At 41.5% G+C, this 15579-nt stretch overlaps 2 protein-coding genes across 4 annotated transcripts in view; one reads left to right on the top strand and one right to left on the bottom strand.

The window, feature by feature from the left end:
• Positions 1–175: 175 nt before the first annotated feature.
• On the bottom strand, positions 176–917 carry LOC306768947 (myeloid-associated differentiation marker homolog; the record flags this gene model as incomplete). Its single annotated transcript, XM_079257430.1, has 1 exon — positions 176–917. The coding sequence occupies exon 1, from the start codon at positions 890–892 to the stop codon at positions 176–178; it is 717 nt and encodes a 238-aa protein (XP_079113556.1). The 5' UTR covers positions 893–917.
• A 4262-nt stretch (positions 918–5179) lies between these two features.
• arhgef11 (Rho guanine nucleotide exchange factor (GEF) 11) overlaps positions 5180–15579 on the top strand; it is a 31722-nt gene continuing 21322 nt past the window's right edge. The window contains exons 1-15 of one of the 3 annotated variants that reach the window (XM_079257953.1): positions 5180–6387; positions 7602–7637; positions 9570–9661; positions 9744–9848; positions 10928–10977; positions 11088–11145; positions 11234–11430; positions 11532–11603; positions 11694–11801; positions 13894–13942; positions 14110–14147; positions 14293–14385; positions 14637–14705; positions 14816–14920; positions 15452–15550. In XM_079257953.1, the coding sequence (XP_079114079.1) occupies positions 6353–6387; positions 7602–7637; positions 9570–9661; positions 9744–9848; positions 10928–10977; positions 11088–11145; positions 11234–11430; positions 11532–11603; positions 11694–11801; positions 13894–13942; positions 14110–14147; positions 14293–14385; positions 14637–14705; positions 14816–14920; positions 15452–15550 (1206 nt within the window). In that variant the 5' untranslated portion in view covers positions 5180–6352. The remainder of the gene's footprint in view (positions 6388–7601; positions 7638–9569; positions 9662–9743; positions 9849–10927; positions 10978–11087; positions 11146–11233; positions 11431–11531; positions 11604–11693; positions 11802–13893; positions 13943–14109; positions 14148–14292; positions 14386–14636; positions 14706–14815; positions 14921–15451; positions 15551–15579) is intronic. The other 2 variants (XM_079257954.1, XM_079257955.1) reach the window with 2 other exon arrangements.

Consider the following 15579-nt stretch of genomic DNA (forward strand, 5'->3'; position numbering starts at 1 on the left):
TTGCCATTTAGCTGCTGTCTGTGTTCTGCATCTCTTCTGAGACAGTGACATAAACTGTCTTGGCGGTGTAGGCCAAGTCAGCCAGGTACAGCAGGAGGATGAGGGTAGTGAACATAGACCCAGCAACGCTTTCAATGTACAAATACGTCCAAATGCTGTGGTAAGACATGCCAAACTAGAACACGGGCCAGAGGATTGTGGCGGTCAGGTACATGAGAACAGCCAAGACGGCGTACGTTAACAGAAACTTAGAGAATCGGATGAGGAGACAGCTGGTGCATTTTCCCACACACAGCACCACCACTGCCATGGAGAGGATGAAGCAGATGCAGTACACCACCATGCACCACTTCAGAGCCGCATGCTGGGTGTATGACACAGGATCGCTGATCAGAATGAATATAATGCAGGCCACAAAGGTCTGGCACACTTTCAATAAGCCTGGTGCAGTAGCCATGTAGCCTGCCACCTCTCCTGGCCTGGCTTTAGACAGGCTCACTTCCCACAAGTAGGCCACCGTTGCCAGGCAGGAGAAAACTGTGGTGGCGATGCGATGCTCTTGAGAAGTACTAATGTAATACTGGTCCCTAAGGAAGAACACTGGGAAGATGATGGATGCAGAGAGGCAGAGCAGGGCTCCATAGCAGGCAACGGTGATGGGGAAGTTGGACCAGGATACGGGGATTCGGGCCTGGAGGCCAAACTGCTCCACCAGCAAAACCAGCAGGGTGCAGGCGAAGCTGAAGGCCCAGCAGAAGATGCACCAGTCAGCCATGCCTCCAGAGGACAGCCTGCCTCCATGAGCTACAACACTGAAGGCCACGCAGGTGAACAACAGGGCAGCTACACGCACCCATAACAGCTGGGAGGTGGGAAACACAACCACCGGCATGATGGGATGTCAGTCGATCAGGGGTTTAAGGGATTTTCTTCTCCAGCAAAGAGTTTAAGATGAATCTTAACGTGAATGTGAGATACTGTAGTAGCAGCTTGTCACAAACTCCACTGACGGGTGTCACATATTCTGCAGAAAGAAAATAAATGTCAGTCAGAACAAGCTGAAAGGTTGGAAGAAACACGAGCCGTCTCTGAACAGGACATCCAGAAAACTGAAGTTACTCTCACAACTTTTAAACTTCAAACTGAAAGCAAATTTTTCAAACATAAACATGTCTGGTTGTGTAAAGACGAGTGAATCTGCGAGGTTTCCTGTTCGTGCTGTGAAAACAGGAAAATAGGAAGTTAGGGTTGGGCTGCTCACACATAAAGCAGGTGGAAAGTCCCTCAGGCTAAATAAAAACTAAGAGTAACATGGATGATATGAGTTGGAGGCTGACGTCTTCTTGTGTCCAGTGCATTTATTTGTTTATTTATTTATAACAATTTTTATTTTACCAGATAAGTCTATGATGACCTGGGCCAACATTTACAGCGGTGCTCTAAGACAACTTTGGACACCACTGTAATAACAGAAGGAAAACATGATCTCTGAGTAGATTATGTGCTAAGATCCCTTATATTTGAACATTTTTGGTTTACTGCACTGAAGGCCAGTTAACAAGTAATTTGTAAGAATTAAATTTTCTATTGGGCAACCCCTCCATCCCATCAAGACAATTACTGATCTTACCTTGAAGATCAGTAACTGCTTCAAGCCTCAACCGGGCCCCCCTTCAAAATGTCCAGTCAACTTACAGCAAGGATCTAAAATTGTGTCTCAAAATTCAAACTTATTTTCATAATAGATTTGAACAATTCACACCAATTTTATGAGATAAATTCTCATAATGTAGAAATACTGAGTCAGAAATTTAAAAACATATAGCCTACCATAAAATGTCAAGAGAAGTCAGACTTTTGAAATACTAAAGTGATGTTTTTCAAGAATTTGGTGTCCAAATCTGAATTTGAGTTCCTAAAAGCCTTTTCAATCAGTGATCATGACATACAAAAATGGTTCATTAAGCATGTGCTGGCACACATCACTTCTGCACTGCAGACATAGAACCTTTCAGTCTTTGGAGGGCATCCAAGGGAAAATCCCAGGTATGGTCCAAAACTCCAACTTCCAGGTTTGGAAAATCAGAGAAATATCTCCCAATCCTGACTTTAAAACTGTTTGACATTAGGACTGAATCAATGATAAGATTTGATGCAATTCATCAGTTATAGGCAAGGCCGGATTATCCAATAGGCATTATGTGCACAGGCCAAGGGGCCTACGCCCACTTGGGCCCCATTTACGGCAAACACCAACAGTTTGGACATGAAACAAAATGTACATAAAAGCCAGATTGTTACACCACAGTGTGTTGCTATTGTTACCATTGGCTGAGAGATGTTAGAAATGTCATTTCACACAGTGTATCATTCACAATTTTCACAATGTTGCGGTGGGGAAGGGGGCCCGTGGAACACTCTGAGCCCTGGGGCCTGTGCACTTTTAATCCGGCCCTGGTTATAGGCAATCATATTTGGATTTATTTCAGTGTGGTTATTATTGGATTTGAATGAACTTCCCCCTTCTTAAAAAGGGGGACCACAACCCTAGTCTGCCAATCAAGCGGCACTGCCCCTGATGTCCACGCGATGCTGCAGAGGCGTGTCAGTCAGGACAGCCCCACAGCATCCAGAGCCTTAAGGAACTCCGGGCGGATCTCATCCACCCCCGGGGCCTTGCCGCCAAGGAGCTTTTTGACCACCTCAGCGACTTCAGCCCTAGAGATAGGAGAGTCCACCCCTGAGTCCCCCAGCTCTGCTTCCTCATCGGAAGACGTGTTGGTAGGATTGAGGAGGTCTTCGAAGTATTCCTTCCACCGACCCACTACGTCCCGAGTTGAGGTCAGCAGCTCCCCACCTCCACTGTACACAGTATTGATCGAGCACTGCTTCCCCCTTCTGAGCCGCCGGATGGTGGACCAGAATCTCCTCAAAGCCGTCCGGAAGTCTTTCTCCATGGCCTCGCCGAACTCCTCCCATGCCCGAGTTTTTGCCTCGGCAACAGCTGGAGCCGGATGCCGCTTAGCCTGTCGGTACCCATCAGCTGCCTCCAGAGTCCCACAGGCCAAGAAGGCCTGATAGGACTCCCTTCTTCAGCTTGACGGCATCCCTCACTGCTGGTGTCCACCAACGAGTCCTGGGATTACCGCCACGACAGGCACCAACGACCTTACAGCCACAGCTCCGGCTGGCCGCCTCAGCAATAGAGGCACGGAACACAGTCCATTCGGACTCAATGTCCCCCGCCTCACTCGGGACATGTTCGAAGCTCTGCTGAAGGTGGGAGTTGAAGCTCGCTCTGACAGGGGACTCAGCCAGACGTTCCCAGCAGACCCTCACAACACGTTTGGGCCTGGCAGATCTGACCAGCTTCCTCCCCCACCATCTGAGCCAACTCACCACAAGGTGGTGATCAGTTGACAGCTCCGCTCCCCTCTTCACCCGAGTGTCCAAGGCATGTCAGACGATACAACTACAAAATCGATCATCGAACTGCGGCCCAGGGAATCCTGATGCCAGGTGTACATATGGACACTCTTATGTTGGAAGAAGGTGTTCGTTATGGACAATCCATGACGAGCACAGAAGTCCAATAACAAAACACCATTTGGGTTCAGAGGGGGGGGGACCATGCCTCCCAATCACTCCCCTCCAGGTATCACTGTCATTGCCCACGTGAGCATTGAAGTCCCCCAGCAGAACAATGGAGTCCCCAGAAGGAGCACCCTCCAGCACTCCCTCCAAGGACTCCAGAAAGGGTGGGTACTCTGAACTGCTGTTCGGCGCATAAGCACAGACAACAGTCAGGACCCGTCCCCCCACCCGGAGGCGGAGGGAAACTACCCTTTCATCCCCCACAGCAGCTGGGGATCGGACCGCCAGGGTCCCCGCCTCTTGCTGCCGCCCAGGTCACATTGCACCCGACCCCTACGGCTCCTCCCGCAGATGGTGAGCCCACTGGAGGTGGGGCCCATGTAACCCTTTCGGGCTGAGCCTGACCGGGCCCCATGGGTAAAGGCCCGGCCACCAGACGCTTGCTCACGTACCCCACCTCCAGGCCTGGCTCCAGAGGGGGGTCCCGGTAACCCGCATCCGGGCAAGGGAACATTTCTGCCCGAGTTTGTGTACATCATAGGGGTCTTGTGAGCCGTATTTGGTCTGGTCCCTCCCCTAGACACCTGTTTGCCATGGGTGACCCTACCAGGGGCATAAAGCCCCAGACAACATAGCTGCTAGGATCTTTGGGACACACAAACTCCTCCACCACGATAAGGTGACGGCTCAGGAAGGGGGTGAGAGTTTCTGAGAGTTCAATTAACCAATAAGTTCACATTATTTACTCCATAAAAGATAGTAAAACAAAACTGTAACTTAAAGTTTGCCTTTAATTAGAATCACAGTGGTGAAAGTCTTAAAAACCTTGTTAGTTTTGGCAGAGGCATCGTCAGGAATTTTTGGCCCTATTAAAGACAATGACATAGACCCCACAACTGGATTGCAAGTTTTAGATTTTTGTTTTTGCTTCAGTTGCTTCAAGCTGATAAAAAAAAAAAAAAAACTAAAGCTTTTCATAGTAATAATAAAGATATAGGGCTGTGTTTAACCCTTTATGGGGCAAGTGACTTTTTTTGATCACTTTGTTTCCTTTCATTTTCAGCATGAAACTTTTTTTTTTTCTTAATGTAACAACAGAATGGAGGTCCTGGTTCATAGCAGAAGGACAATTTTAGGTTAAAATTTCTATTTTGAAGTTATTTCATTGAGTGCCCTATAAAGGGTTAAATCACAGTGCATACATCTAACTAGGTTATTTTAATATAAATGGTTTATCAGTTTATTTTTATTGCAATATTTTATTCCAACCTTTGAAAAAAAAAGTATTTATTATATTTAATGAAGGTTTAATGGTTTTCTTATATAGTTTGTACATCTCTTTGGGCCCTTATCAAGTCGTGGGGCCCAGAGTAACCCTAAGATCTCTCTGATCTCTTCTAGTCCTGTATGAAGCCTGCAGACAAACTTTCTGCTGTATCCACAGGCGTCCACACGGGGGCGCCGTTTAGCCTGTTTTTGTGCCAATGATGTCTGAGGACATGATGGTGGATCAGCAGTCAAGACAGCAAGATATCAACACAGCTGACACCATTATTCCAAGGACCGGGACTACGGATGCAATAAATATAAGCGAGGGAGAATGTAACTAATTTTTATTGTTGTTTTTCTGGTTTTACAAGAGAGCGACGCAAATCCTGAGTTACTACTGTGTTTTTTGGGAAGAAGACCAAGCTGGAGCTCTCCTGGAATGCTTTCAAGTAAACTCGCTAACATGCAATTTTATGTCTGAATTTGCACGAAAACTGGACTCCTGGATACCTCCAACTGGGAATTTACACAGACTCTTAACAGTTTCCGACAATTAATACCCTTTTTTTGCATGTAGAATAAGCCATGCTGTGCTTTCGTATTGCAGACATAGCCGGTTAGCCAGCTAGCTAATCGGATCATTTGCGCAGCAGAAAGCCGGGGACGCATCTCTAGATTCGGCGTGAGTGCTCACGCCATGCCGCTGCTTGACAGCGGCCTACTTTCAATGCTAACTTCAGCGAGCTAACGCTGGCTGGATGTAGCGACTCGAATCAGATTGTAGTTAATTAGTAAAGTCACAAGGGTATTCGCGTTAAATTGGACACAGTGGGTGTATTACAACAGGAACAAAACACCCAGTAAAAGCAGCGTAGAGAGGATTATTTAGGCTAGCTCATCTGCTAATAGCTCCGTATGTAAACAAGTCTAAGTGTGGCTAAGGCATCACTAAAAATTAAGCTAATCCTCTTTAGTTGTAGGTGTTGAAATGGCTGCTTTGACCTTATCAGTTATTGAATTTGGCTTACACTATCGTTAAAAGGCATGGATGTTGTTGACCTGGAGCAAAGTGAGACATATCAGCCTTTCATTCATGATTGATGACCCCTGAGGAAACAGACTGTCTTTATCTATTTCCACTAAAGCAAAGCTACAACATCAACCTGCTAACACTTTCTGTTCTATAAACATGTTTTAACCACTTACAGAGAAACACTGAAAGGATTTAAGTGTTAGTTTTAGCGGCACTTCCCTTTTGAAATCCTACTGATCTTACTGGAACTACTGGTGTGGATGGGAACATGAGGGACACACTGTCTGATCTAAACCAGTTTCCAAGTAGCCTGAAGATCTGATCAAAGCACAACAGAGAGCTGCATTGTGTGGTCTGCAAACTGAAGAGGAATGAGATGGTGAGGATGATAAAAGAGGCCCAGTGACAGTGTTTATCCCACGCCAGGAAGCAGAGGAGTGTCACAGGGCTGCAGACATGAGTCTCCGCCAACCCACCTCTACACTGGACAGGTATGAGCCTCACATCCTACAGCTCGCTCCTTCTTATTATTGACATTGCATCTCAGCGCATTGCATGGAAATGCAGCGCTGATGTTATCAGCTGCGAGAGGAACAAGTCAGACAGGTTGATGTCTGGGTTGATAAATCTGCTTCTAGGAAGGAAAGCCCATAAGTAAGAACAGCCAAGTTACCAGTCAAGTTGACATTTGGGAGGGTTATTTGTAAGGGTGTGATGATATACTTTTGTCCCGATTCGATTCAGATTTTTTTTTTTGTGCCGATTCAATTTAAATGACAATTCTAACAATTATTCAATATTGCTAATTTTTGTAGATTAAAAACAAAAAAATAAAGTATCAAACTTTTTTTTTTGCTCATCATTTTTCTTGATTTCAATTGGGAAAAACAACACATTATCCAGATCATCATTGTGCTGCTATAAACACAACAAAAATGACAATAAATTTGGAATGGATTATTTTTATTTATTTGAAAAAAAAAAAAAAATTTAACAAAAAAAAAAATCGATTTTAAAATCGTGAAATAAAAAAATCCAGATTTTTGATTTTTCAATTCGATTTTCCCACCCCTAGTTATATGCAAGGGTGTGACAATATGCTTTTGTCCCGATTTGATTCCGATTTTTTTTGGCGCCGATTCGATTTGAATTGCGATTTTCACGATTCTTCGATATTGCTAATTTTTGTAGATTTAAAAACAAAAAAAATGTATCAAACTTTTTTTTATTTGCTCGTCATTTTTCTTGATTGAAATTGGGAAAAACAACACTGTAGCCAGATCATCATTCTGCTGCTATATTGCCCCAAGAAGACAAGTTAAAATATCAATAAACACAATAAAAATGAAAAAAAAAATTTATTCATTTGGGGGAAAAAAATTTGATTTTAAAATTGTGAAATAAAAAAAATCCCAATTTTCAATTTTTCGATTCGATTTTCCCACCCTTACTTATTTGTGTTTGTTCCGAAGTTCCTCTTCACCTGCCGTGTCTAGCATTTCTGTACTGTAGTTCACCGTGTTTTCTCCTGATCACCACATTGACTGTGAATCCTGTGTTTGCGTGATCACCTGTGTGATGCACCTTTTGTCTTTATCACGTGTCTTTCCTGTCTTTCCTGCTGTCAACTGTCCTTCCCTGGTGTGTACTTGTGTACATGTCCATCGCTTCCCACTACTGTATCTGTGTGTGTGTCATGTGACAGCAGTGCAGCCAATAAGAAAAACGGCCACCTGTTCAGGTAGGCGCGCTACCTGGTGATGGATGGTGTCAGGGTGCGGGGTGAATGGCATCTATGGATTGTACAGCTGTGAAAACAAATCGCTTAGTGGCTGTTCCGGTTGTTTAACAGTGCTTTGGCAGAGTAACCACCTAACCCCGTAGTCATGTCATTCTGGATAATTAATGCATTAAATACACCTAAAATGTGTCTGAGCTCACAGGACTGTATTGATTTATTTTTACACTTGCAAATATTATTCATTGTATTTACAGTTATATTAATTTAGCGGGATTGGATGATCATATCCCATCTACCTTGGTAGTATACAGTTGTGCTCATATTTATTCATACCCTTTCATTAAAGAAGGAAAAAAAACAGCTGCCTGTAAAATAAGCTGAAATTGACTAAAGTAATAATAAATAAAAATCTTATGAAAATCATTACATTATTTTCTAATTTTGGTTCAATGGAATTTCTTTTTTTTTTTGAAGCAAGAAAATAAGATAATTTATTTAATTTAATATATATATATATATATATATATATATATATATATATATATATATATATATATATATGTATATATTTATATATATTTATTTAAGTGCTCTAATTTGTCCAGGACCGATTTGTTTGTTTTTTTTATTTTTCTTTCTTCAACTCAATTAAATGAAAAAACAGTGTCTTATATTACTAAATTATATTTTTGCAAATTTTTAGTTCTTGTTCCTTTTTTAAGTCTCCAGTTATTTGCGCGACTGTTGTAAATTCAGCCTTTTCTTTAATGAAAGGGGATGAATACATATGAACACAACTGTAGGTGTCGTCAGATGTTAAAATTAACAACATTTGCTCAGCAATTCTGTTCATTTTTTTATACAATCTGTGATAATTGTACAGAAAACAAAAGGTTTTTTTTAGAACCATATTGCTTTTCATGGCTGGGGAGAGCTTTAGAGAAGAGGCAGGATGCAAGACGGATGCTAAGTTAGCCATTGTTAGCGCCTCAGTTAGAAAACCTAGCAGAGGTCAGTAGTTTCAGCCTCTTCCTCAGATCTGGTGCAATGCTGCTGGCAGGCATGCTGCCGCTCCGTCACTGCATGCGTCCTGCAGCTGTTTCCATATCAGGTTGTTTCTGCACATTTACAGTCAGATCAGCAAACCTTTTATCCTACCGTGGTAAATTCCCACCGCCTTGCTGAATACATTTTGATGACGGCTTACTGAGAGTTGTCTTCCTCTTACAATGATGAGTGCCTTACTTTGGCTGTCAGCTTTAGTTAAAGTGGTTTTTTTTTCTTTTAGACTCCATCCTGGTTTATAACCATAATATACATTTTAAAAAAAAGAGAAAAAAAAGCTGGATGCATATTTGCAACTCTGGTGCTCAAACAAAAACAGAAGATCATCATTTTAAAACTTCTTCGTATGAGCTTTTTACTGTTGCATTTATTCCGTGTGTTTTTTTGCATCATACACCTTTAAATCAATACGTCCTGTGAGGTCATGGCTGCTTTCAGTGTTTACAATCTTTTAGAGTTTAAAGGGCACGAGGAGGGTTTAAATAGTCTATCTTAGTTTCTCTTTTGACTTTTCCGTGTTTGTCATTCTGAATTTAGTTCTTTTCTCTGCCCCTCTTTTCCCTTTTTATCTGTTATTCCTTCTTGTCCGTCTTGCTCCGCTTTCAGCCCTTTTGCCGCTTGGTGAGTTTTTCCCGTCTACTGCTTTCTTATTGCAATTTGTAAACTCATCCCTTCTCTGTTTCTGACAGTTATTTTCTGCTTTCCTCTGTAAGGCTTGCTTCTTACTTCTCCATCTTTTTTTTTGTCTCTCGTTCTCTAGTTTCTTCCTCTTTACCTCCAAACATCATTTCAGATGCCTTTCCTAATTGATCTGTTTGGCATCATTTCATAAAAACCATCTTCCTGTTTCTCTTCCCTCCAACGTAGGCTCAGCAGTCTGACCATTGGGGACTCGGAGCGCAAATCATCAGCCAGCCAACATAGAGAGCAGACGGCAGACGTCATTACTGAGACGACAAGTAATTGTGGCTGTAATACCTTATTTATTTCAGTCAGACATCGTCTATTGTCAGACTGAGCTTTTACTTCTGTCTTTCCCAGGCCCCGGTCTGGTCCACCGCTGTGTGGTTGTGCAAAAAGACCAGCTTGGTTTTGGCTTCACAGTGTGCGGAGAGAGAATCAAGCTAGTGCAGAATGTCCGACCAGGTGAGCAATGTGGAAAATCAATGTGTTTGTCAAAGATTTCTGTCCATTTTCCAAAGGAATTACCTTTAAAAGTAGTTTTTTTCCTCATTTTTCTTGGTATTTTGCATTAAATTCTTACATGATGCAACTGCACATTTTTATGGATATGATGCATTACTGTCAAATCATAAACTATTATGACATGACATAAACTATTATAATATGTTTTTCCCAAATACAAACACTTTATATTACATAAATACAGAACTATAGCAGAGATAGGCAGTTAAATATTATTTGCTTTTGACTTTCAGTTGTTGCAAAAAAAACTGAAATTAAACAGTTATTATGCAACATTTAGTTTCACAATGACACAGCCATGTATTTAAGTTGTGTTTTTCTTCCCTTCCGAAGAGCTCACTCCCTCACCAGGATGGTGGTGTTTCACCATGAACCAAAAATGATAGATAGTAGTTGTTGTTGTTACCGGGTGGATTTTATGTGGATCTCAAAAAGCAGTTTTTTTGTTGTTGTTTTTTTTTTTTTTTTTTTTTTTTTTAAATTTTATTTTACATTTGGGCCTATTTTTTATTTTTTAAATTTTACTTTATTTTTTTTTAATTTAGCTTTTTTTATATTGAAGCCTATTTTTATTTTTTTAATTTTACTTTATTTTTTTATTTTTGCTTTTTTTATTTATTTATTTATTTTATTTATTTTTTTATTTTAGTTCAAAGACATTCAATTTTAAAAACCTACAAGTTGCCCATGTTAAAGCTTCAAACTAATTCACCAGTTGCAGGTTGAATCATCTGATCCATTTGAAAAATGTAAAAAATAAAAAAAAAAAAACTCCTGAAAAAGACTATGTGGAATTGAATTATTTCTATTGTGATTCTAAATAATGACCACATATGGACTGGTGACCTCTCTATGGTCTAACCCGCCTCTTGCCCCACAGCCCTGAATTAGACAAAGGGGTATAAAACAAAATAGATGAGTGATCAAATGATGACCCAAATTACCATCTTGAGATGTGTGACTTCCTGTATTTTTCTTCCTCTGCACAAGTTTAACTGTGTGCATGTCCTCCTTCTCAGGTGGTGCAGCGGTGAAGGCTGGGGTTCAGGAAGGGGACCGAATCATAAAGGTTTTAGTTGGACCTCTAAGTAGAAGAATATTGTTGCAGACATTTGGACTGAGAGGTGGTATCCTCTTCCTGTTTTAAGTGTGTTTCTGTCTGTGTTTTGTGTCTTCCAGGTGAACGGCTCGTTGGTGTCCTCTATGTCACATCAGGAGGTGGTGAAGCTGATAAAATGTGAGCTTGAAAAGGTCTTGATCAATGTTCAACTAAAAACGTCTGATTTGACTTCATTTCATTGTTTTTTTTTCGGGTCATCTCGCAGCTGGAACATATGTCGCTCTGACACTACAAGGACCGCCCCCATCAGCCGCCTCCTTACCCCTGGAACCCCTCCCTAATGACCTCACACCTAATCAGAAAACACCTCATGGTGGGGAGACCCCCCCGCCTCCACCTCCACCCTTACCATCTGGACTGAGCACCCCTTCCCAAAGAATCACAGGACCCAAACCACTACAGGTGAGAGACTTGGAGGTGAAGATGTAAGAAGAAAAATAAATAAACTGACATTCGGTGGTTAAAACGAGCTGCTTGTGTGCAAAACATGTTTCCATTTGTAGGATCCCGAAGTGCAAAAACATGCAAGTCAGATACTCAGGAAAATGCTGGAGCAGGAAGAAGCTGAACTGCGGGTGTGTGAACTCACACACAAACAGCCGAGCTGTCCAACTTTCTATTCATTTTGCCAGACGGAGCTTGACTGATATTTGCTGGTTTTTCAGGGCTTGATGGAGGAGCAGTTGAAGAATCCATCGCCATCACTGGAGGAGCGGATTGAAAGCGCCAAGAGGAGAGCACGCCAAGTCAGAGTCAAGATTCAGCAAGACCTGGTGAGAAAATCTGTCTTTTGTTACATGTTGAACTCTTTGTTTTGATAACAGAGAGCATCGGCCTTCTGGGTGGGACAAATGCAGATGTTAAGTCGATGAAATGCAATGAAACATATTCTGAATCATTATTTGTCTTTTTACTTCTGATTTCAGGCTTTTTAATAAACAAAACATTATATTGTAAACACATTTAGCTGCTATAACTTCAACTATTTCCCTGATTTGACTTTGCAAAATCAAAATTTGGGCGCCAAATCTTTTATAGTCATTGTTGCTGCTGACTGATTAGTCGTGGTGGGAAAATCGAATTGAAAAATTGGAAATTAAGAGTTTTTTCTTCACAATTTTAAAATGGATTTTTTTTTTGTTAAAAAATAATTTTTTTTTTTTTCAAATAAATAAAATGAATGCACTTAAAAAATTGTTTTTTTTGTAATTTTCATTGTTTTATTGATCTTTTTACTTGTCGTCTTGGGCATTATAGCAGCAGAATGATGGTCTGGCTACTTTGTTGTTTTTTTTCCTCATTGAAATCAGCAATATTGGAGAATTGTGAGAATCGCAATTTAAATCGAATTGGCACCAAAAGAAATCGGAATCGAATCAGGACAAAAGCATATCATCACACCCCTACTGATTAGTGTGTACAAATATACAGTGCTTACTCTAATCTCGTGGTATTGATGGGAATATGAATAACTTCAAATGGGAAGCACACTTGTCAGAGCATGGTGGTCGTCAATGGCCAAAATTCTTCTGACATAAATATGTTTTTAATCATTAAGTCGACCTTGGGCATAGCAATGACCACACTACAGGTAGCTGCTTATGTCTTCTTCTATGTGCTTTTTAAGGTTTTTCTTATCTAAAAAGATGCTCAAGCGCAGTCAAACTAAGGCGATGCAGTGTTTTCACCTTATACACACCATTGTTTGTAATCTGAGACACCAGAGTAAAAATGGTGCCATAAATATGGCGTCTGTGGTATGTGGACACATCAAAAGTGGATATAAATGTTTAATTTTAAGAGAATAAAAGGACAAGTTTTCTTTTATTGTTAAAGGATCAAATACTTAACTTATTGTCTGCATCGTCATCAAGCGGCAGTCTCCGGCAGGAAAAGTGAAGCCTATGCGGAAGTGCGTAAAACTGCAGTTCCCCCTTCATCCACTAGGGGCTGCAAAACAGAGCAAATCCCCATAGACTCCCATGTTAAAAAGACCAACTTCACAGCAGAAATAAACATGTTTACAGTCTGGTTCAAAAATCCATTTTCGGTTTTAATAGTTCAGGTTTACCTTCATGACAACTGTGGGGGGAGTAAATTTTTTTCTAACACGCCCGTTTAAAAGTAATTAATCTCGAAATTCGACATATTTAGGGGCGTGCCCTTTTGATTGACAGGTACCCAATCTCCCGCTTCAAGTAAGAAGAACGCAGAACAGCCGCGGTTTTTAGCCGGTTAACAACATGACTTAGCTTTAGCCCACTTACCTTCATTAGGTGGTTAGCTCCTGTTATCTCCGGGTTAGCTCAGTTAGCTCTTAGCTACGGGCAGCTTTGAGTTTGCTCGATGTCAATCATCCGTCATGACGCTCACAGGCCCCCTCTCACCTCCACCTGTTTGCCCATATTTGTATTTTCTGGGCAAGACGACACGCATGCCCCTTCCAACATGGTGATTGTAGGAACCACCCACCGAGCTTCAATTCAGCTCTTCAGAAACCTACGGGTGACGTCACAGAGGCTCCGTCCATCTCTTCTTATACAATCAATGATCGTCATAGCAGAAAAGCCCCGTACTGCCAGCGTTTTGAATCATTGCTGTGCACTACTCGGAGCACATTCACAACGTGTTGGGTGTGTGTGCCCGGATCGTGCATTTTGTGGACGTTTTGACGCACACATTCGGCCCAATCAGCTTTCCATTTACAGAAACCGTAAAAGACGACTTTTGATGTGAACCGTCAGAGTCAAAAAGACGTTTTTGGCAGCCAATGAGTTAAACCCAGTTTTTGGCAATGCGTTTACTCTTTCTTCCTTTTGGTTTCGATGCTTGCTGCACCTTTAAAGCCTAATCTCGTCTTTCCAGGAGGGAACACGATCAGAATCTGTAACAAGCTTCATCATAGCAGGAGAAGGTTTGTATCTATGCATGTTTGTCATTCAGGTTGGATCTAGAGTTTAACAGGCAGAAATCTAATTAGTCTTTACAAAAGTTACATTTAGGTATGAAACAATACACATATTTCTGATAGAAATAATGGCTACACACACTCAATTTTTTAAGCTTCCTGTTGTTTAACAGGACGACTGTCAGTGGATTCAAGCGAAGGAGACGTGGAAGTGAGTTTCACCATCTTGTCTTTTCCCAGCTTAGTGAGGCTGTGTGTGTGTTTATGCATGTGATGGTTCACTCATCCCGTTCCCCTCATCCTTCCACCCTCTTTCCCTTGCCTCTCCTCCTCCTCCTCCTCCTCCTCCTTCCCAGGCATATGAGAGTCCCCACTCCTCCCCCTCATTTTCCTTCAGGACTTCCCATCACCGACATCAGAGCTCCGACACACACCCCCCGTATGAAACGGTGAGACTGGCAGGCATGCAGCCTTTTTTTCCCAACATGGAAATGTTGCTCTGTTGTTTCCTTTTCATCCAGCCCTCATCATATCCATCATGCACCACTTTGACCTGACTAGCTTAAAAAGAACGACAGACGACAAAGAGATCGTCCGTCAGCCTAAATGACTCCGTTTAGACCGTTAGCAACCTGATGGTGTTGTGGAGTTTGCAGCCAGACGACTTCTGGTTGTTGAAGTCGGTTTCTGTGTGTTAAAGGGTGGAAAGGCTCAGATCATCAGCCCAGAGGAGGAAGATGAAGATTGTGACGGCTATGGCTTTAATGAGGTGCGTTTCACACATCTTCTTATTTTTTCCCGCCATTTTTTCTTCTTCTGTAGCTAAATCTTAACGTTTTCTCTCTTTGTTTTTCCTCTTCTTCTCTGTCTTTCCTGTAGATGGATGGTCTGTTCCAGGACATCGAGTCGTTGAAGTCCCGGCCCGCACACATGACCGTATTCATGAGATACGTTTTCACCCAGCTGTTGGACCCAAACCCTCTGGTGAGTCTGGATTTCAGGAAACGTGTAGAAATGAAGGGGATTGCTCCTCAATCGCATCCATACAGTGTGTTGACACTAAAAGAAAGAGATTTTTTAACTTTGTTTGTAGGGCTGTGACGATACACTTTTGTCCCGATTCGATTCCGATTTTTTTGGGTGCCGATTCGATTTAAATTACGATTCTCAAAATTCTTCAATATTGATGATTTTTGTAGATTAAAAAACAAATTTTTTTTATTAAACTTTATTTTGCGAGTAATTTTTCTTGATTTCAGTTAGGAGAAAACAACACAGTAGGCAGACCATTATTCTGCTGCTGTAACGCTCAAGAAGACAAGTGAAAAGATCAATAAAACCAATAAAAATGACAAAAATTTTATAGTGGATTCATTTTATTTAATTGAGAAAAAAAAAAAGATTTTTTTTTAACAAAAAAAAAATTGTGAAACAAAAAAATCCAGATGTTCGATTTTTCCACCCCTATTTGTTCGGATTTTTCTTCTTATATTACTGTTCTTTTGCCATCGCTAGCTGTTCTACTTGTCAGTTGAGGCTTACTTAGGATCCAGCCCTAAAGACGCCCGGGCACTCGCACCTCAGATCTGCTCCCATTTCCTGGACCCTGATGCTGTAAGTATTAATATGTCTTTATAACTTTA

Source organism: Telmatherina bonti (assembly GCF_933228915.1).
Source record: "Telmatherina bonti genome assembly, chromosome: 18".
NCBI lineage: Eukaryota > Metazoa > Chordata > Actinopteri > Atheriniformes > Telmatherinidae > Telmatherina > Telmatherina bonti.